Source organism: Cyprinus carpio, chromosome B3 (assembly GCF_018340385.1).
Source record: "Cyprinus carpio isolate SPL01 chromosome B3, ASM1834038v1, whole genome shotgun sequence".
NCBI lineage: Eukaryota > Metazoa > Chordata > Actinopteri > Cypriniformes > Cyprinidae > Cyprinus > Cyprinus carpio.
The window spans coordinates 31,263,909-31,287,188 of record NC_056599.1 but is presented as its reverse complement, the minus strand read 5'-3'; the positions used below and the strand labels follow the sequence as shown (position 1 = coordinate 31,287,188).

The window sequence follows — 23,280 nt, the reverse complement described above, 5'->3', positions numbered from 1 at the left end:
GTGCAGATAGTGGACCTGTTGCTAAATCACGGCGCTGATGTAAACATGGCGGATAAACAGGGACGAACTCCTCTAATGATGGCTGCGTCTGAGGGACACCTGGGTACGGCCGAGTTCCTGCTGGCTCAAGGTACAGCTGTACGGATCATACACCAGATTTGTTGCTGTAGTTTAATAAGTATAAAAAATAGCACAATACACAAAAATAAAAAAATAAATAAATAATTAAAATAAAAGAAAACAAACAACCAATCCTTTCTTACCTGCTTTTCTGACTTATTTCACAGGAGCCTCATTGTCTCTGATGGACAAGGAGGGGCTAACAGCACTGAGCTGGGCGTGTCTTAAAGGCCACCTCCCATTGGTCCGTGCTCTTGTTGAAAGAGGTGCAGCGACGGCCCATGCAGACAAGAGCGGACGCACTCCACTGGATCTTGCCGCTTTTTATGGCGACTCAGAAGTGGTTGGTTTTGTTATAGTAAACTAATGTAAAGTGGATTTAGATTGTTTAAAGGGGTCATCAGATGCAAAATTCACTTTTACGTGGTGTTTGAACATAAATGTGCATTGGCAGTGTGTGTACACATCCACCCTACAATGATAAAAATCCACCCAGTGCTTTTTTTTACATCCCCAAAAATAATAATCGCTTTCACAGTTCACAGACTGACGGCTGAAGGTCTGGAATCTATGGTAGCTTTTATTGGCCAAGCCCCGCCCATGAGGCCGTTTGACTGACATGTCAAAGAACCAATAACAGATCGTTTCGTTTCAGCGTGACGTTTCGGGGTGTGGAAATGTCGCCACAATAACAGACCAGTGTGTAAAACTCTCGGACGTATTTTAAAGATTCTATGCCGTGAACTGTACATATTTTACATACTTTTGAAACTCCAGTGTTTAGTTGATCCTGATAAGCGCTCGCCTGATAAGTGTAGTTGTAAACACTAGGCTTTCTTCTGTCATGAGGGGGTTTGGCGCCACGCATCTTTGTTTCCAGGCGGAACGTTAAAGAACGCGACACACACATCTCCTAGAAATCCTGTATAATTCAACCAATCCGATGACGACTTTGAAACTCCTGAAGTGTTTCCACTTTTGTGTGCCGTATGCATCAGACATTCAGCTAGGGGTCTGTGGGCGTGACATCCGAGGCTGAGACTACACAGGCCAAGGCTCTTCCCACGAATATATAGACTGACTGCGTTTATGTTTGTGCAAATCATTCCTAATCCAGCTTCACCTACAGAAGAAGTGAGTAAAATGTTTTTTTTTTATGAACCTTTCCTAATAATGCACTAGTTAGTAAGTTTTTACGATGAATGCGGCTAAAGTTTACCATCTCTCAGAGAACTGCTTCACCCCATGGAAGACAGGGGCGGGGTGAGCAGAGCTCAGTAGCATTTAAAGGGACATGCACTGAAATGGGTCGCTGTGAACAGAGCTGTTTTTGACAGGGTAAAAAGGGTGTTTTACACTACCATTGAGAAATTTTAACCAAAGTATGTTATAGACTTTTCTTGAAGACCCTAAAGAATCATATCAACTTGTAGAAAATGGGCATCTGATGTCCCCTTTAAACATATACACCTTAAAGGGATAGTTCACCCAAAAATGAAAATTCTGTCATCATTTACTCACCCTCATATCATTCTGAACCTTCATGTCTTTCTTTCTTCTTTTGAACAATAAAGAAGATATTTTGAAGAATATTGGTAACCAAATAGTTGATGGTAGCCATTGACTTCCATTCTACTGGAAAAAATGCTATGGAAGTCAATGACTACCGTCAACTTTTTGGTTACCAATATTTTTCCATTTTCATCTTTCGTATTCAACAGAAGAAAGAAACTCAGACAGGTTTGGAAAATGTGGAGGGTGAGTAAATGAAGACAGAATATTAATTTTCGGATGACCTTTAATTCTCCAAAATGTGGTATGCATGCAAATGCGAATGGTTTTAAACAGATACAGATGTATAGACAATAAACCACAGCTCTGGTGTTGATGTGGTTCCAGGTGCAGTATCTGGTGGATCATGGTGCGATGATCGAGCATGTGGACTACAGCGGCATGCGTCCTCTGGATCGTGCGGTTGGCTGCAGGAACACATCAGTGGTGGTGGCACTGCTCAAGAAGGGCGCCAAGATAGGTAGGCTGGAATGGGGACTGTTCTTACAGAAACAATTTTTGCTTAACTATGTTCTTGTACCATAAGTATTTGTGGTGAAATGAGCTATACACACACAAAAAAAACCCATTATGTATGTTTTGTGTAATAATTAATTTGAGGTTGTAATGCTGCGCTCCATTCAAACTGGAAAGTCAGAATCACCAGCTTCCTACTTGGGAGAAAAAAAAAATCTAATAAAATACCATTTCCAAGTTGGAAACTCTAACTGAATAATTTCTGAATAATTCTGGCTGAATATTTTGCTCCAGGAAGAAAAGTAAACATGGTTCTCTTGGTCATTGTGAAATGCTGGAGCCAAAGCATTTTCTGGCACGCTGTTGCTCCTAGACATAAAGCATCTGTCACTGATCACTAGCAACCATGAAGTTCATCAGAGCGTTTTATCTGCAAGCTTAAATCTGCAAGTAATTTATTACATTTAAAATGTAAAAAAGAGCCACAGCAGCTTTCTCAGGGCTAAAACTTCCATTTCTGTTCCTATTTTTGTTTAGTTTTGTTCTCTTCAGCACGTGGGATGCAAATACTGCTTTATTCGCAAATAGTTTTTGTGAATTTTTTTTGCATGAATTTGCAGCTTGGATGGAAGCAGAGAAGCAAGTTGGAACATTTAGCAAACATGGAGTTTCAATTTTTTTTTGTGTGTATGTATAATTATTATTATTAATATATATCATTATTATTATTACTAATTAAAATGACTATTTTCTATTTTTAAATGTAATTCATTCCAGTGCTGTATTTCCAAAGCTGAATTTTCATTACTTCAGTCTTCAGTATAACATGATCCTTCAGAAATCATTCTAATATGCTGAAGTAAAATTTGTATTATTATCAATGTTGAAAATTTATTTTCATAACATGTTTTAAATGTACTGACACCAAACTTTCGAGTGTATGTCATGCATTCAATAGGACTATCCCACATTAACATTTGAATGGAGCGCAATATAAATTCCAATGCTTATACCTTGAAGAAGTGCATTAGAACCACAGATGCATTGAATATATCATGAAGATCACATGAAATTAGCTTCACATGTAGATGTCTTTCTCCTTCATACCCTTCCCTGTGAGCTCAGTCATCCGAGTCTAACCCTCCTTCTCGTGTGCTCTTCACCGACCTGCAGAACTCCACTGATCTGCAGCTGATCAGGATGGGCTTGTTGCTTTTGCTAATGTTGCTGCTTGCCACGGCTTCTCACGGCTGATCTTCCTTGTTCTTCCTTTCACCTCACTCTTTCACCCCTATACACCAACTATCAATCTCTCTTGTTCTCTTCCCTTGACTCTCTATCACATTCTCCCTGTTTTCTGTTTTCATAAACCTTTGCTTCCTGTCTCATGCGGATACTTCACTCTGCCCCAATAACCTATCACCTTTTCACTCGTGACCCTTTCCACCACTTCTCTCCTCGTAACCAGGATGTCAGACACTCCCCACCCGTGCCCGAGGTAAAACACAGACCTTTGTGCGCCCCATCTGCCATTTTTGACTGTGTCCCTCCATCTCGTTACCAGTGTGGTCCCTTCTCCATTGACTGGGTCTGTTAGTGTTTTGGGTGCCCCGATGTGAAAGGCATTTAATCTTCATATCATTCTTGGCTATGATAAATAGAGCTGCTATAAGCCATAAACATGGGTGGATTGTGTGTAAATTCATACTGCAAAATTCTGACGGTAGATGTTTATTCTTTCCTTTCATTTTTTGTCAGCTTTCTTTTTTTGCGCTTGCATGGCTGCATGTAGGAAAACCACTGTTGCATTTTTGCATGATGCTGCAGAATGTTTCTACATGTTGAGTGTTCTGTGGTTTTGGGGAGCGTTAACACAGAATGCATTCTTGCGCTGCAATCTCTTCAAAGTCGCAATTTAAAAGAAGTTTCATCTTGAGATGTTGTTGTTGTACTGTAATGGACGACTTTTAGCTTTATTACAATGGACATCTTCGATTGTTGCAACACACCTTGCTGTTTTTTAGCACCTTGTAAGATGCCGTTTGAAGTTAAATACGTGTTTATGAATAATGTCCGGTTCTTTTGTTTATTCTGCATTGCATCTAGCTGTTTTTGATTGCAAGAAATGCATCCTGTGTGAACAAATGCCTTCATTTTTTTCCACAGTTGCTGTCTGTTTGGCTTTTTCAGGCTGTTGGCCAGTTGGTACATGATCCTGTGCTTATTAACGTGTCCTCAACTGTGCCTTGCATGAATTGCACTGATCACTGCCTGCTTGCATACTGCCACTGGCTGCCCATGGCCAAATCTACAGCTCTAATATAATCAATCTCTTATTCCCACCTTCCCTCCACTGTACATTCAGTCCAAACCAGTAGAAACACATGACCTCGATTCAGGCTTTCCATAGAGAGCTCAAGCATGCTGACTGCAAGTTCAGTAGCTGTTGGACTTAATGTTTGTATTGCCAGTATAAACAGATGTCAATTTCGGCAAGGTATAAACAGCCAAGCTGCTCGTGATTTGTTTCTTGTTTTTCTGTCTGATGTGTTGCCATGGCTTTTTGTGATATCCAAAAGTTGTTCATAGACTTTGCCTCCTTTTAAGCAAGATATCCTGGCAGTCTGCTCGTTCCTTTGTGTTTCTCAGAGATTAGCAAGCTAGTTTGTGCCCATACGGACTGTCAATCTGTGCTGACTCTTTGCTTTGCCCCTTTTTTTGCACTCAGGTCCTGCAACATGGGCAATGGCCACATCAAAACCTGATATTATGATTGTTCTGCTGAGCAAACTGATAGAGGAAGGAGATGGATTCTACAAGGTGAGTTGCATTTTGAATATTCAGCCAAAAAAAGTGTGTGTGTGTGTGTGTGTGTGTGCGTGTGTGTGCGTGTGTGTGTGTGTGTGCGCGTGTGCATGTGTACGTGTGTGCATGCGTGTGTGTGTCATAAATAAATATTATGAACAAATTCAAAATTAAGAATATCTTGCTGATCCAGAAAGGAAAGGTAAAAGAAGCCGCCCAACGGTACCAGTACGCCCTGAAGAAGTTCCCACGAGAGGGTTTCACAGAGGACCTGAAGACCTTCCGTGAGCTCAAAGTTTCTCTGCTGCTCAACCTCTCCCGCTGCCGGAGGAAAATGAATGTGAGTCCAAAGCACTCCGTTTCATAAATCCCTCTTCTTTCTGTCTCTCTTTACTCACATTATGAGTAAGCATTGAGATTGCCCTGATTGACTAGCACTTTGTCTTAACATCCACTGATAACTGTGTTTGGTTGACCTTGTGCTATTTATGTCGTTAACATAAATATTTTGGTAATATAATTCTATTAATTAACATTTTTCTGTTTTATATTTAAATATTTTTAATTCAGTGTATTATGCAATTCTTTTGTATTTTTTTAATTAATTTTTAGCAATTATGTGCATGTTATTTTTAAATTTAAATATTTATAATTGCATACAGTATATCATATTAGACAGTATTTGTGGTATAGCTCATTTAGGGTAGGCAACATATATCATGAAAATCAAAAATGTTATATGAAAAACATCCATGTATAGAAAATGAAGTGAATTAAAGGGATAGTTCACCCAAAAAATGAAAATTATATCATTATTTACTCACCCTCATGTCATTCCAAACCCGTCAGACCTTCGTTCATCTTCAGAACACAACTTCAGAACCCTTACTGTGTTTCTGTGCCTTGATCATGATAGGACTCTTGCTAATATCTTAAGGGTCAGAAAGCTCTTGGATTTCATCAAAAATATCTTAATTCCGTGTTCTGAAGATGAACAAATATCTTTAGAAACGACATGTGGGAGAGTAATTAATTATATGATTTTCATTTTTGGGTGAACTGTCCTTAAACTACCCTTTAATAAAACACAACAAAACACACACCACACCTTATTGCGTTATATTACATTTGATGTCTACCCTAACAGAAGTCCATGATATCAGTATTACATTGGCCACTGGCCACCCTCTACTGTATATATTGATGCTGTCTTAAAAGCCCACATCTTTTGACCACTAATATACTGTAAATCTCCTAGTTTACAAGCATCCATGCAAATACAACAACCTAACCAACAAACTGCACATATTAGTTTTGCATTTGGTCTGTGTTCTTAATTGCTTTTGAAAACACTTAATACCAAAGCAGATGCAGATCAAGGATTGTAAAGACAGTAGTGATGTATTAAGAGATATTTTGATCTTCACTTTTTTTCTCCTTTATTGCTACATTATTTCTCATTTTGATCTCACCCAAAGAACATTTTGCATTTGGATTTTCAAACCTCCATCCTCTGAATGGAGAAATGCTGTAGGACTCATGCTGTAGTTTTTCTTGCCATCATGCTCTCATCCTGGTTTCAGTTTTTGTTGGTTCATTGGGTTTTTCTGACATTTGTTGGATTTGTTAACTGTTAGGCTTAGTACAGGTAGAGGTTTGAGCTGTCACGCTACATCTTCCCACTGTCCCTGTAGAGCATATATTTGTATGTGTGTCAATACATTTTATAAGTATGTACAAGCATTTCCATAATTGTATGTCTGTTTATCGTATTTGCACTAATGGTGCTCAAAATATATATATATTTTTGTTTATTTTTTTAATAATCGGTGTTCACATCCTCATATAAATGTGACATGTTCATGTTCAACCTGCGTGTGTCTGCATAAGTGATGAGTCTTTGTAGATGTGTGCGTGTCAGTGTTTGTGTGCATGTCCGCATGCAACATGTGTGTGTGTCTTCCCTCTGACCTCATGTACAGCTCAGTGTATGACTGTTGGTCCTGTTGTTGCTTGCAGGACTTTGGGATGGCGGAGGAGTTTGCCTCCAAGGCACTAGAGTTGAAACCCAAATCCTATGAAGCCTATTACGCACGAGCCCGTGCCAAGCGCAGCAGCAGGTAACCAGGACAGCCTTTAAAACACATTCTGTCTCTAGCACAGATAAAGTGCTGACAGATCATGACCCAAACTGGCGGAATACGTTTTGATTGGTTGACGTAGTGCTATGCTAGAGCTTCAAGATAGAAGTCAGTTTAAGCCCCTTGACTTCTGCATCACTAGATGTCAACAGCAGGATTAGACCTGTTCTTCATACTTCATGTTTTGTTGACCAATCAGATTCTTTTTCTTTAGAATGTCCATCATTCATATTTTATTCCTTTTCCTCTCCCCACAATTTTGTTTACTTTGACTCTATGTGCCCAGAACACTTATATCAACTTGCTTGGTTTTGGAGAACCAAAGGTTTTTTGGGTCTATGATTTTGATCGAAAGGTAAAATTTCTAACTAATGTTCCGGGTTCAATTCAATTTAGTTTTGAACTTGACTTCTTCTGTAAGTGCAAGAATGGTTTTTGTTTGTTTTTACTAAATGAGGAATGAATCATAGTTATTCTATGTGGTAACTGACAATCGACTTGCATTGAATATTTCTTTAGCAATAGTCATTTCTTAGTCTTTATCAGTCAGTTCATTGGTTAACAAGCATATTTCTTCCTTTCTCTCTTCCTACTGACATAATCCACCTTCCCGCTCTCTCTCATTCTTGGTCTCCCTCACTGTAGGCAATTCCACGCAGCCCTGGAGGACCTGAGTGAAGCTGTGCGTCTATGTCCCAATAACCGCGAGATCCAGCGCCTGCTGCAACGTGTAGAAGAAGAGTGTCATCAAGTTGAACAACAACAGGAGCTGGATCCGCCTCCTTCCCCTCCCCGCGATCAAGCACCATCCATGGGCCCGCCTCCTCCAATGGAGCCCCACATTTCAGACATGGAGCCTGTCCAGGACTTGTTTGAGGAGGACGAAGATTACCTCGAGCGGGATTTGGACGGCCTACCACTTGGTGTTCCTGCTGAGACCCACACTATACCATCGGGACTTCCTGTCATTCAAAACATGCCTCCATCTCCGAGCCATCACGAGTCACCCTACTTGGGACAAGCGTATGACCTTCGACCCAGTCCCCCTTCAATGTCCTCTCCTACCAGGCAAGGCTATCAGTCCCCCTCTCCGTCGCTCTCACCAACGCACCAGAGCTCTCACTTCCGGCCCAGTCCCCCTCATCAGGCCTCCTACCACTTCAGCCCACCGCCATCACCGTTACGCCGTGGACCACAGTATCGCGCCAGCCCCACCTCTGAGGGAGTTGCCATGTACCGTCCCCAGTCCGCCTCTGCAGGACGGTACCAGCAGGACCAGCTTACAGGGCGACCCAAGTCCCCTCTGTCCAAGATGAGCAGCCAACGTTCTTTCCAATTTTCCCAACAGACTTCCCAGCCATCACAACAGACCCAGTGGTTGCAACCAGCCAAGGCACAGATCGTTCGCACCAACCAGCCTAGCACCGCGGTGCACTCCAGTGCCGTACTGGGTAGTAGTGCATACAGTCAGATTGCTCACTCGATGAGCGCCCGCTGCCCAGGAGACATGGATGAACTTGGGGATGGAGGGTACTCTTCCTCACTTCAACCTCAGGGCAGTCTGAGTGCAGGGGCCTTGTACCAGCGTGCCATCAGCATGGATCCTGGCCTTGTGGAGGACGAGCTTCCCCAGAGGCCCTCCTCTGCTTACAGACCCAATCCCGGAGGAGTCCGTTACACTCAGACACCACAGATCAGCCGCAGTCAGTCGACCGCCTACTATCCAGTCTCTCCTCATGAAATGGAGCGACAGGTGACTCTGGGTTCACCAGAGAACCTTCAAGCTCACCGACGTCCAGTCAGCGCGAATAGTGCTGAACCCAAACAACACCCACCAGCTCCACGCCCCCTTATTCACTCCCACAGTACGGGTCTACGCTTTTCTCCATCCATCAACAGTTTGGTGGCAGGTTCTGCTGCTAACCTAGGCCCAGGGTTCAGGGTGTCAGCTTCTGCGCAGCAAATGGAGATCCCTCTAAAGCTTTCCTATGAAGGCGGCTACCATGATGACCTTTCACCGGTGTCGCCCCCACAAGGCACAGACTTCCGGGTGGTGGGTGGAACATATCCAGGAGAAGCACTTCGCTCCCGCACTACACCTTTCATGGGAATTATTGACAAGACCGCACGGACTCAGCAGTACCTTCAGCAGCAGCCTTCGCTGCCATCGTCCTCTTCGGGTTCTCGACCCTGGACGGTTACTTCTCTGGATACGGTAGTGAATAGTCCAGCCACTTCCCCTAGCAACATGGGCTATGGGCAACAAGCGGCACCCCTCAGCCATATTGCCTACTACAACCGCACCAACAACGCTCACAATGGCCACCTCATGGATGACGATTTCTACGCCAACTCCCCTGGTGTGACGAGGGACCGGGCGGACGCTATGGGCCGAGTTAGCCAGGTTCCCACATACCCGGATGTGAAAGTGGCACGGACTCTGCCAGTTTCTCAGGCCTACCAGGACAATGAGTTTAGGCAGATGTCTCGAAATGAAAGGCAAGGCCCAACCTCGCCCATTAAACCAAAAGACCCTTTGTGGAGTCTAACGTGTAAGAATAAAGATTCGGTGTGCAAGATTTATTAGAACATTCTCGAGGAATATCTAACATGTTGACCATCTTATCTCTTCGTTTTACGTCCCATATCTTGATAATGAAAATAAAGACCTCTCAAGATGAATTTCACTGATGTGAAGTGAATCTAGCATGTACAAATCAAATGCTTCTATATTTGCTCTGGACACAAAAATGGAAGTATCAGGACCCATTGGACTTATAGTAGGCCTGTGTAACTGCTGTACACAAACCTTCTACTTTTCTGTACCTTTCTGAGAGGATGGCTGCTCAATGCCAGTCATGGACACATTGCTGAGCATGGCCCCTGGACCAGATGTCCTCACTAATGTCCCCACTCAAACCAGTAATATCCCTGAGAATCTTGCTGTGTCTTGAGTTGAAAATGTACCTAAAATATTCCAGATCAATATTGCTAAAGCAAAAAACTAATATTTAAAATTTAAGTTATGTTTGTACAAATATATATACACCTAAATTTCAATGCAGTTGTGTTTTCAGTTTGTCTCGAGTTGACATGCACTCAGCAATGTGAATTTTTTTTTTTTTTTTTTTGACTTTTCTGGGCATTTTAATTTTTTTTCAACAGGTTATAAAGGTCAACAGGATCGCTACCTTTAACGCAATGCAAATATCTGTAGTGTTTGGTTAATAATTTCATATCTGCTCAAGGGAAGTAGCATTCAGGTGGTCAGCCGTTAATTTACTCGCTCTAAAGTAGTCACACCACTAAAACGGAAATTGTATTTTCCAAAGAAACTTTTCTCATGGGAAGTGTGGGGAAAACTTATTTTTTTGCATCCTCCGAATTCACATGCTCTCATTCATTATATTTTGAGAGTTTATTTGTGCACTGAAACATGCCTTCAGAACATTTTCCCTGTTTGTTTTAAACTGTGAGTACTTGCTTTCAAATATGGGGAAACCTGACTTGATGTCAAAGCCTGTGTCATGTATCACCATTGAACTAACACTATTGGTAGGTCAGGCACTTTTTTTACGGATGTCTTGGTGGGAAGACGGTGGCAAGTCAAGATTCACTCACTGGATCTGGCTTTACTAATCAATGTTCAACTGCTGTTGAAAAGGAGCAGGTCTTTTTGCAGTGTTTTAATTATTATTATTATTATTTTCTCTTTTTAAAGTTATATGAGGTGCACTCAGAGTTGACCTGGAATACTGCTTACTGTACAACAGTGTTTGTATTTAACTATTTGTTTTCCTTTTGTATGACCAAAATGTAAATGGCTGTAAATAATGTGCTGAACTAGAATGCATGCTCTCTGCTAATACACAAACCTGAGTGTGTGTATGTGTGTGGTTTTATGTATGAGGGAAAAGACTGTGGCACAATATATTTCCTTGTTTCCCTTATTAGACAAAAAAAGAACTATTGAAATTTAGGTTTTGTATGTATTTTGCTTTAATATTTTGATTTTGTTTAGAACTGGGTTTGCGAAGGAAGATTCTCTGTAAATTGTCTGTAAATGTGAGCTGTGATGTTTTTCTGGATGGAAAATCAGAAACGTGAATGAGGACTTTTTATCCAGTTACATGATTGTAAACTGTACAATCCTCTGTATGTATGAGGGAAATAATGAACTTATTTAAAAAAAGAATACCACTTCAAGAAATCAAGCTGAAATAACTTTCCATGGAGTCAAACTTCATTGAGTCATATTTCTCATGAATTTATTTAGCTTAAAATCACATTGAACGTATAAAGCAAGCACTATGAACATTACTTACTAATATGGTAAACATTGTAAAAATATTGCCACTACACAATACAAACATACCAACACAAAATTACAGTACAAGGGCACTTACAGATAATTTATACATATTCTTTCAGATGGAAAGACAGAATGTGTGTGTTAACAGTATACACACACAAAACAGTAAACAGTAAAACAGTAGCTCTCCTCTTCAAGCTGGTTTTAATAACCAGCACATGGGATTGATAATGTTTGGATAACAAATAAGACATTTCTTTCATTTAAATAATATACTTTTTTTTCTTTCTCAGATCATGGATATTAGAGATTTTGGTCTTAACAATCCAACATTATTTTCAAGTATTTTTCAGTCATTTGTGCCGGCAGAGCTGTAACATATTTTCATATGAATACAGCAGAAAGCAGGTTTCTGCATATAATGATAAGATTGGTCTGTAATATAAAACAAATGTTGAAAATCCTGCATGGCAAAGTTGGAGGATAAACATTCACCGATGTAGTGCTGTGCCCTTTGATTTTAAACAATAATAATGATCATTGCAGAGTATTTTAGTTTTTCATTACAGTCTTGTACAATTAAATGTTAAGGCACAAGAAAGTGAATTCTGAATCTAATACATTTAAAGACACAGGATACACAACTCTCTTATTTTTTTATGTTAATTTGATTTGGCACAATTAGAAGTTACTTTATATATATATATATATATAAAAATTAATTACTGTCTGTAAGGAGGAATACAAAACGAGAAGACTGCAAAAGGAGGAAGTGGCTGACAGGTTTGCTAGGACACGGGTAGAAAGGCGGGAAGTTCAGAAAGGCCGTTTTTGGAGTGTATTAAGACATTAAGGAGAACTGGGGATTTCTCCTTCCGACAGGGTCTTAAAGTGCACAGATAGAGCCTCCTCCTCGGGATTCGGTGGTCGCCTAAAATCTTCTCTCGTCACCACGTAGCCCACCACGACCCCAAAGCACACCAGCAACAAGCCTAAAATGTTTGCCAGGACCCCCTCACCAGTAAACCTGGAGTAAGTTTCCCTGAGAATAAGAAATGAGCCAAAAATTTGTCATTGATGAATAAAAAAGCACTGTAGTAGCTTGCGAATCTTAAATAACAAGCTTCAGAGCCACTTTGACTGAAACAACATTATTTCATAAAGATTTGCAAGTCAAGTCAATGTGTGGGACGTTTCCTATTTGTTTACCTGCCAAAAGTCACCCACACGTGTAAAGAGTGTTTATTTCTAGATTGATGAAGTTAATAATCGTATGTGTAGTACACAGAATTTAGAATTCTGCAGTTAATTGGCACATAAGGAATATTATCTTGAATAAAACCAGCATTTGATGCCAAACAGTGAGAGATGTAGAAAGGAAGCCAAATATCATTAATATTCACTGAAAAGTCTCTTTCTGCTGTGACTTATAAACATATATACTCAATACTCACCCACCGACAAACACATTATACCTAAGATAATTACATCAGTCATAAACAGCAGACACTCACATGATATTGAAGAGCAGTTTCTCTGTGATTCCCAGCAGACAGGATCCCACGGACATGGCCAGCAGCAACAGGCCGAAGAAGATGTGCAGTGGGAGATACCAGCTCCTCAACCGAGCAGAGGCCCATGGGAAAAGGAAAAATCCCAGTCCCAGTAACCACTGGAGGAAAGGAGAGAAGCAGTCACTCCAAAGATGACTTTACAGGCCTCTTAAAAAGGTTTTAAAATCAGGTCTTCTCAAATAATGAAAACAGAAGTGAAAATTTTATTTATTTCATATAATTTTATATATAATATAATATAAAACTACATTTAAAGGAAATATTTGAAAATTTTACTTAGTAATTTTATGAATATTTTTTATTTCTACTTTTCAACTGTATGTAGAGTATGAAGTGAATGAGCATGTTTAACAATAAAATAAACTAATAAAACCTAATGCAATAAAAACTAATGCAAACACTAATGACAATGTCCTGATGTTAGCAGTGTAATGGATGTGATCATCCACAAGAGGGTTTGCTAAAGCAGAGCAAAGTGCTTTCAAACCACATCCACTCATAATAAGGAAGAAGGAAGATGTTTTAATGCAAATGCTGGTCAAAATGAAATGACTGCAAATTACCTGAATGAAAAACAGCACAAAAGTGAGCATGCCACACCAGCTGTGCAGAGAATACATATGAGGGATCTTAGCTGCCGAATGGAAGTCAAATACAGCCACCAGACCTGAGAAGAGAGAAAGAACATATTAGACAGTATATATATTATAGTGTTTGAAATATTATTATAATTTGAAGTAGCTGTTTTCTATATTAATATATTTTAAATATAATTTATTCCAGTGATACAAATACTCATTACTCAGTCTTCAGTGTCACATGATCCTTCAGAAATCATTCTTATTATTATTAATGTTGAAAACAGTTGTACGGCTTAATAGGATTATTTAACGAATAGAAAGTAAAAAAAAAAAAGCATTTATTTAGAAATGGCGGCTGACCCCAAACTGCTGAATGCATTTGTACATACTGGTGTTATCCTGTGCCTTGTGATTATTAAAATACATGTGTTTATCTGAGGGAAATGTTAGTTTTCCCCTTATTTAACGGTTCAAATGGCACATTAGACATGGGACATGATAGTGACCGCAGCAATTGAGAATTACAGCTAAAATCTGTGCCGCTGAACAAATGCCCAGCAAAGCAACAGTGCTGCCAAATGTAATTTAGTTTCTTCTGACCTGTTCGCAAACTCATGCTGGACTTACCCACAATACTGATGATAAGAGCCATCATATGCAGCAGAGCGTGGAGAATTTTCACCGAGCGTTTAGTCTCGTTTCTAAAGACACGATAAACCAGAACAGCTGCGGTAGAGAAAGAACAAGAATATTTTCACACGCAAAATTACCCAATCAATAAAGCATTACCATTATAAAGTAACAGAAAAAATATTAAAGTCTTAAAGTTACAGAATCAAAAACAGCCTGCGTCAGGTTTGAAATTCTACAGACGCTGTAACCTGATGAATAACATTTATTCCCATGTGTTTTTTGGCCTTTCTGCAAGCAGACAGATGCCCTCTGGGCTGTTTTTACTGCTGATTTTGGGGACTAATAGGCCAATGACATTTCAGGTATAATGTCCTAATTGAATTGCCAAGACAAGGGCTTTGAATCAGACGAGCACTGCTAAAGATATTAGCTCAATTAGTATCTGTCTCTGTTGAGTGTTTTAAGTGTCCAGATGGAAGAACCATGAAGTGACTGTGATTATGCTTTAATAATATCTCTCTTACTATTGTTCCTTTGTCCTGTAACCTTGCCTACAGCAGTTACTGATTAATAGAAAAAAGCACACAATAGCGACTCTCAGCAGGGCTTGATCTCTGTTTGAAAACCAACCATGAAGTATCCCAGCCCATATTGATTCATATATATCAAGGAGCAAATCCGATATTAGCTCTAATAGCATTAGCTGGCCCTTCCTGTTCAGTATTGTGTGTGTTTTATTGAAAGCAAAGAGTCACATACACACCCCTTAAAGGCTGAGAGACAGAAGACACACAGGTGTCTTATTAGACCATTACATTGATGCTCTTGGTCTCCATAAGCAGCTAATTTCTATATCACGGACATATCTTTTAATGAAACATTACTAAGTCACTTGTTTTTAAGAATAACCTGAATTGATGAATCATAAACAATACTTTTTATATATTGAACATTTTAACCACAATTAAAACCCAATACTCTAGATTTAAATACAGTTTGAGTGAAATAATAAATGGGTTAATCATCAAATAATGGCAACATTTGTTCATGCTACCAACTCGGCAGAGGAAAGCTAGGTTAATCACTAATTTCAAGGTATTAAAGAATGATTAAATGGAAAAAAAGATTAGTTTTCTAGGCTGTTGTGGCAATGCATGTTCAACTGCTGGGCTAGAGAAAATACATCTATTCAATATTCAATATTCATTGCTGTAAAACTACGTCAGTAGTCTTGGGTATTTCCTGAACTGCAAGTCTTATTTTATTTTCTCTTTCCAAACTTAAAGTAAATAAAGATAAAATAATACATATGTTATCTTTACACTTAATTCTTACCATCTCCATAGAGGAAGACCAGGCCAAGGACCATACAGAGAGGGTGGACGTTAAACTCTTGTGTGGAGCCGTCCCAGGCGTAGCCTCCGTGGTAATGTCCCATCCACACACCTGTGATAACCACACATGCCACCCCCAGCACCTGAGAGCCCACCACGTACCACGGCAGCGTCCGCAAGCCGCCCATGCTCACCGGCATACCCTCCATCACCTGCCACACAAGACAGAGAAAACTGGAAAACCTTTCAAGACTCCACCTCTTATGCAAATTAAATATTTAATGAATCATTGCTTTCTTCAAGTAAAATAGACAAATTTGACCCGAACACGTTCTAGATATGGACCACATGTTCAATGAGCCACATAAGTACATAATAGATTTTATTTTTTGTTCTACAGTATATTTGCAATATTATTTAACATGCAATGTGATTTTAATATTGGCAGTGAAGAAGCTGCATGAATGTGTAGTAAGTCTTCACGTTGTGGTTTGGATAGTCACATGATGCTTTATAAAACCTTTAGCAAACACATTATGCAGATAAAGACCTTCAGTCTTGTGTGTTTAAGTATCATGTGGTCTTTGCCAGGCTTACGAAAGCACAACATCACCCACTGTAAAAACAATCTGTTAAATGACACGCTTAAATTCCCACAAACACATCATGTTTAGAGCTCCAGAACCACTAACCTCGTGATAATAACAAGCTATAAGATGAAACCTGTATAAGAGTGTGAAACTCCTCTAGACGTCATGCAAACCATAATCTAGAGATGATGCCATTTTAAATTGCATTTTGCCAATATATTATGGTGCGGCAGCATCACGCGCTGTCAATAGTATGGAAAAAGTGTCACTCTACCTGCGCCACGTCTCCAGACGGTCAGAGGAAATGGCGTGTTTTTATGATTGCGTATTTTGGACAAGAATCACAAGATCGTTATCGCTTGAGGGGTTTTGTAACCTACTTTTTTTTTTAATTGCATCTGATGTTCTCTCTCTGTACAGTTTACTCGAAGCCTCTCTTGATGCAGACGCACGACTTCACGCGCGTGCCTGCTCTTTCATATATCGCTTGTATTGTAAGCGCACGGCTGACGCTCTTGGAAGTTGACGGGCAGATTCTGACCACGCCCCCGCGCTGTCACTATTGGCTGTTGCTTGTGAAAGGGGCGGGATAATTATGCAGAGGATGATGTCTGAAACGCACTTCGGTTGCCTTGGTAACCACATCTTTGAGCGATATCTGATGAGTTGGTCATCTTGTCTAAATCATAGGCTAGGCAGACGTTTTTACTTCCAATAATTCTTCAAATCGACTCATTCTTAAAGCATTTAGTTTTAAGTGCACTATGCTGTTCAAAAGTTTGGGGTCGGTAAGATTTTTAATGTTTTTAATGTTTGATAAAAGAAAGAAGTTTTTAATGCTCACCAAGGGTGCATTCATCTGATTAAAAATACAGTAAAAACTATAATATTGTTAAGTATTGTTATAATTTAAAATAACTGTTTTCTATTTTAATATTTAAAATGTAATTTATTCCTGATGGCAAAGCTTAATTTCCAGCAGTCATTATTCAGTTTTCTGTAGGCCTAGAAATCACAATACAAGTTTTTGCACTCAATAAATATTATTATTATCTATGCTGAAAACAGTTTTACTGCTTTATTTTTTATACAAACCTTAATACATTAGGATTCTTTTATGAATAGAAAGTTCAAAGGAACAAAATTTATTCAAAAAAAAAAATATTTTGTAACATTATAAATGTCTTTGCTGCCACTTTTGACCAATTTAAATAAAATAATTTATTTAAAAATATGCTAAATAAAAGTAATAATTCCTTTAAAATGTATGTAAAAATGTATGTATTATTGTTACTCATTTCAGTTATTTTTTTTATTTATTTTTTTATATTCAGTAAAAACTGTGATCCTAGAATAAACGGTTTGGAATATAGATGGATGGAAGTTAAAAAAATAAAAATAAAAATATATAATATAAATAAACGGGTAAATAAAATACATTTTAAATAAATATATTTGCTTATTTACATAGCAAACATATTCAGATAAAATAAAATACATTTGTTTTATAAATACATTTGTTTATTTACATAGGCTGTTATAACTTTGTTGTCAAGCCTTTTAAGGAAAAATTAATTTAAAAAAGTATATGTATGTATGTATGTATGTATGTATATGTGTATATGTATTATATTATATCAATTAATTATATTATTATTATATTACATTAATGTTGCCATTATTTGATGATTAACCCATTTTTTATTTCACTTAAACTGTATTTTAATCTACAATATTAGGTTTAAGTTGATACACACACACACACACACACACACACACACACACACACACACACACACACACACATATATATATATATGCTACTATATATGCTACTGGTCAACATTTGAAGTGGATCAAAACCTTTTATCAAAGTTGTCCTAAAACCTTAAACCCAAATGCTTTCTTGTTTTAGGACAACTTTGATTACCTTTTTCCACAAATATCGGCTACTGTATATATACAATATCTTATAATTGTCCATAAGCTGTCATATGCTATATCTATAGCAGTCAACATTTGAAGTGGATCAAAAAAGTTCATCACAGTTGTCCTAAGACAAGAACACATTTTGGTTTTAGGTTTTTGCACAACTTTGATGAAAGGTTTTGATCCACTTCACATGTTGACTACTGTATGCACTACAGATAGGATACTCTGTATATATTTGCCTTGTAGGGGCAGAATTATCTACTGAGTTGATTTGCATAGCCATCAGCCTTCTTACCAGCTGAACCTTGAATAAGATTCTTCGATCATGTCGCATACTGACCACAAGAGGGATGCGATGAGCTGTGTGTGGATCTATCTAGCTGCAGTTCATCTGCAGAAACTCCTGTCGTCATTGGTCACAATGTTAAAGCTTATGCTGAAATAATGTGTGTATGCTGCGTGTGTCACACTCACATTATCTCCAGCGCTGTAATCCTGCTCGCCGTCAATAGCACCATTCTATCCCTCACTTTCATTTCCTGCCTTTCTGCCGGGGTGGGAGTGAGTGACGGGAGATGACATTTCCAGTATGACTTCACAAAGCAGTGACTCACAATTGATTCACTGTTTTACAAATATAGAAACTTTCTCTCCCGCCATTTCTTTCTCGTCCTTATGAGCTCAAGACCAACTTCCTGTCAGGTGAGGAGGTCCGACTTTAGTTCGAGATCTCAGAGCGTCCTCTGGGAAAGATAGGCTGCTTGCACAAGGATGCAGGGATTTCTCTCAGACTATATCTATGTGGATGTCTGTCCTGTTTTGACCTTGTTTGACAGCCGCAGTCATGAATATGCATGGGAATTGCGTGGTCCCGCTCCCCTCAGCAAAGTCATGCTGGTAGATTTTTTTGTTTGAGAGACTGGTTAGCGTTTTAGGGAGCTTAAATTGGACGCGGTGTTTCAATTTGCTTCCAGAGCGCGCTATCCTGCTAACTAGTAACCTGCCGTACACCGCGACGTGTCGTGTCGCCATGACAACAGCCGGCTCCCTGCACTCCAACACAACCGAGAGAAGGAAGACAGGAAAACAGCTAAAAATAAAATGCAAAGGAGCACATTTGAAAATAGACACAAGTGGAGTCCAAATAATGACTTCCTTATTTTAATTCATTTTGTAATTTGAATAACACCGCATGAGTAGTTAGGCCTATCAAGTCTGTCTTTACCTAATAACCTCTTTCTCTGGACGCTTTTAAACCCAAGACAGAAAATAAATAAATAAATAAATAACAAGCAAACATTATAGGCTATGTAACCTATATGTAGGAGTGGATGCATGTAAATATTTTTATGGAGCTTATGTAAGTAAAGCATGTGCAATAACCTCAGTGTGTTTCTATTATAGTGTGAGAGGCTACTAAATAATAGATGTCCGTAATCTCAGTGAGGGATAACGTCACAGATGCGACCGCGGAGGTTTTCATGCTTTTATTCAGTGCGCTAATGGTGAGTCATAACTGTTAGGACTGAGATGGTTCTCCATAGAGACGTGAGGCTGGAGCAGTCTCCTAAAGATTTGGATTGGCAATTTTTAATTTTTTCAAGTAATTTATAGCTACATTTTATGCTTTATCTCAATTTTACTAGTAGAGGTGGATTGGGGGGGGGGGGGGGGGAGGGGGGGGGGGGGTTGCATATGGATGTTCATTTTGCAAATCAGTTAAAATAGTTAAAATAGTAACATGAAATAGTGATAGATCATTTTGAAGTTTTATATTTCCACTTTTAATATTGTGAAATTTTCCAGTTCCCAAGGGTGCCATCCAAACTGCTGTTTTTTCCCCCTGAAGTTGTTACAGGTATGATTTTCTTCTGTAAAACATAAAAGAGGATATTTTCAGAAATGTGCTTTTTTTTTTTTTTTTTTTTTTTTTGGTCAATGTCAGTCAATGGTCACCAAAACTGCTTGGTTACCAACATTCTTCACTGATTAATTAGCACTTACTTCTATTCTATTCTATTCTATTCTATTCTATTCTGTTCCATTCTGTTCCATTATATTCATTTTGGACAAATTTATTTATTTGATTTTATTTATTTATTAATAGTATAAAAAACCTTTGAATGTGTACTATGCTAGAACAACTGAGACTTGTCAAATTACTTTAATACTGTTGCTCTGATTACTTCTTTTGTTCTCCTCATTTGTAAATCGCTTTGGAAAAAAGCATCTGCTAAAAGAATAAATGTAAATGTATTCAAAATATTTTCTTTTGTATTCCACAGAAGGATGAAAGTCACAATTACCATTTTATTTTTGTATATTCTATTGCCAAAGCACCCCCCCCCAAATTAATAATTAATAATTGTGAGATAATAACTTTAAATTTTGACTTTTTTTCTCAGAATTTATATACAGTACTAGTGTAGTAAACTGAGTTTATATCTCAGTTTGGTCTTTTTGTCTGAATTGTGAGATATATTCCTTGAAAAAAAAGTAGATAAAGAGATAAAATCGATAGAAAATGGATAAAAAAAGAGATTAGAAGTCACAATTTCTCAGTTTTTAATTTTTGCATGGCGAAAACGGGCTTCCATATTGAGGGTGAGTAATGATGATGGAATATTCAATTTTGGGTAAACTACACCTTTAAGGCTGCATTGTTTTTCAGCTCTAATATGGCAGTATTGTTATTGTTACCCACTGGACTGCCCATTAATGCCATTACCAGGCTCTGGATCAAGAAATCCCATAGGAATTCACTTAAGAATGCTATGCTCAAACAGCTTCCATTTTCCCATTAAACTCTTACATTTTAAGAGCAAATATGCTTTTAAATGTATGCAATAACCTCATACCTGCGACTTTTAAACATACACTTTTTCCCTCCTGCAGCGTGTTGTAGGCCTAGGTGTTACTGCTAAACAGAAAGGGCTGGTTTCTGTGACATTTCCTCAATTTTTGTTCTACGTTCATCCTCCTCTTATCCTGTTTTCTCTCTTGTTGTACCAGGAAGAGAACAAAAATTCATGTGTTTGTCCCTGCGGCGGTGAGGTGGTGGAGGGATTTTGCTGTGGATGGTTTATTTTTAGCTGCTTTTCTTATCTGTCAACATGTGCACATCGATCGCTCCACACCACCTTCACATGAATGAGCCTTTGACGTAAAAGAGCAAACTATCTGCTGCTCGCTGGGACGAGAAACACAGAGATCTGTTTCCCGCTTTGCCTGGAATTCCAGTCTGCTCTGATGCACTGCTTCACTCTTGACCAGTCTGAAGTCTAAGGGCAACGACTGTGTTTATGTGTGTAAGCGTAGAGTGAATGCATGTGTATGTGCAGGCGTGCATAAGCGTATGTGTTTATGTTTAAGGCATGGCTCTGTAGTGACCTGTGGACTAGAATGAGGCACGCAAGCCAGATGCATCCATGGCAACCTGGTGAGTGTGCAGAGCAGAGTAAACAACCACTATGACTGTGTGCATATGAGAGAGAGAAAGAGAGAGAGTGCATTTATGAGACCACCATGATAAGACGTGATCTTAGCGATATGTAGGGTAATTGCACAGTGGAGAACACAACAGCGAACCACTTGAAATGAATTGTTAAGATGAACCACCCACGAACAAAAAGCCGTAGTTCCACCTCCTGAAACGGTAATAACAACGAAATGTCAAAAGCATTACCAATGTAGAAACTCATTCGAGAGCATTGCAGCATTTGAATGAATAGAGTATAAGCACAATGCAGGTGGGTGTGGGGTCAAGATGTCAAACCCTAGCAGGATGCAAAACCTACGCAAAGATTCACTACTCTCCAGCCAGAAAGCTTTGGTTGAGTACAGACTAGAGGATTACTCAGTTTGAAAGGAATCTCCCATGTTCGGAAAGCTTTACTAATAAGTTGCATTGTGGTCATTTTAAGATGCTGTATTCTAAACTATATGTATACACACACACACACACACACACACACACACACACACACACACACACACACACACATATATACAGATTTTATATAATTTTCTATTTAATATATTTTTTTAATTATATACTTAAAGGGATAATTCACCCAAAAATGAACATTCTGTCATTAATTACTCACCCTCATGTCGTTCCAAACCCGTAAGTTCTTCAAAAAATATTTTTGATGAAATTCGAGAGCTTTCTGACCCTCCATAGACAGCAACACAACTGACACGTTCAAGTCCAAAATGTGGTAAGGACATTGTTAAAATAGTCCACGTGACATCAGTGGTTCAACTGTAATATAATGAAGTTAAAAGAATACATTTGTGTGTAAAGAAAACAAAAATAATGACTTTATTATACGCTTTCTTCTCTTCCGTGTCAGTCTTGGCCACTTGATGCTGCTGACGTAGAGCACGCATGCGCTGTGCCTTGTTTACAAGCAGAGGAATGCACACGCATTATCTTCGGGACACAAATTAAGATATTTTTGATGAAATCTGAGAGCTTTCTGACCCTCCATAGACAGCAACACAACTGACACATTCAAGGCTCAGAAAGCTAGTAAGGACATCATTAAAATAGTTCATGTGATATCAGATGATGCGGAAGAGAAGAAACAGTTGAATAAAGTCATTATCTTTGTTTTCTTTGCACACAAAATGTATTCTCGTAGCTTCATAAAATTAAGGTTGAACAATTGATGTCACATGGACTATTTTAACAATGTCCTTACTACCTTTCTGTGCCTTCAATGTGTCAGTTGTGTTGCTGTCTATAGGGTCAGAAAGCTCTCGGATTTCATCAAAAACATAATAATAATTTTTGGGTGAACTATCCCTTAAAACTAAGACTAGATAACAAACAAAAAAATTCAACAAATTGTCATATAAAACCACAAAAATCACACAAATAGGAGCCATGTGTATGTCTGGCAAAAAAATCAAGTCATACTCCACATTCCATACCAGATGGGGGGCAATATGCCTCAATAAAGTGAATTGGTCTACTCTAGAGTAACAAACGAGAAACGGCATAGTCTCTATGCTCCACCCCTACCTTCACAAACAACCCTAGAGCCATAGCCGAAGCCTAAAGGACGTTTTGCCTCCAGAGGAACGTTGGGTGATGTCAAGTGATTTTGAAACATGACATCTTCAAGCTACTCCCCTTCACCTTTACCAGTGAATATGTTCATATTCGTTTTTTTCATATTACATTTTGAGTTGTATATACACATTATTTGAATTAAATTAATTT

At 38.7% G+C, this 23,280-nt stretch overlaps 1 protein-coding gene and 1 pseudogene across 2 annotated transcripts; one reads left to right on the top strand and one right to left on the bottom strand.

The window, feature by feature from the left end:
* LOC109105483 overlaps positions 1-11,323 on the top strand; it is a 41,975-nt pseudogene extending 30,652 nt beyond the window's left edge.
* Positions 11,324-11,340: 17 nt separating this feature from the next.
* LOC109105105 (transmembrane ascorbate-dependent reductase CYB561-like) lies at positions 11,341-18,790 on the bottom strand. 2 transcript variants are annotated; one of them, XM_019118455.2, is made up of 6 exons: positions 18,525-18,790; positions 15,530-15,740; positions 14,189-14,287; positions 13,544-13,647; positions 12,921-13,078; positions 11,341-12,448 (listed from the first exon to the last, which is right to left on the bottom strand). In XM_019118455.2, exons 2-6 carry the CDS (start codon positions 15,735-15,737, stop codon positions 12,256-12,258), a joined length of 762 nt encoding a protein of 253 aa, XP_018974000.1. In that variant the 5' UTR covers positions 15,738-15,740; positions 18,525-18,790; the 3' UTR covers positions 11,341-12,255. The 2 variants fall into 2 exon arrangements, with proteins under 2 accessions (XP_018974000.1, XP_018973999.1); XM_019118454.2 differs by lacking the exon at positions 18,525-18,790 and adding an exon at positions 16,393-16,635.
* Positions 18,791-23,280: the final 4,490 nt, after the last annotated feature.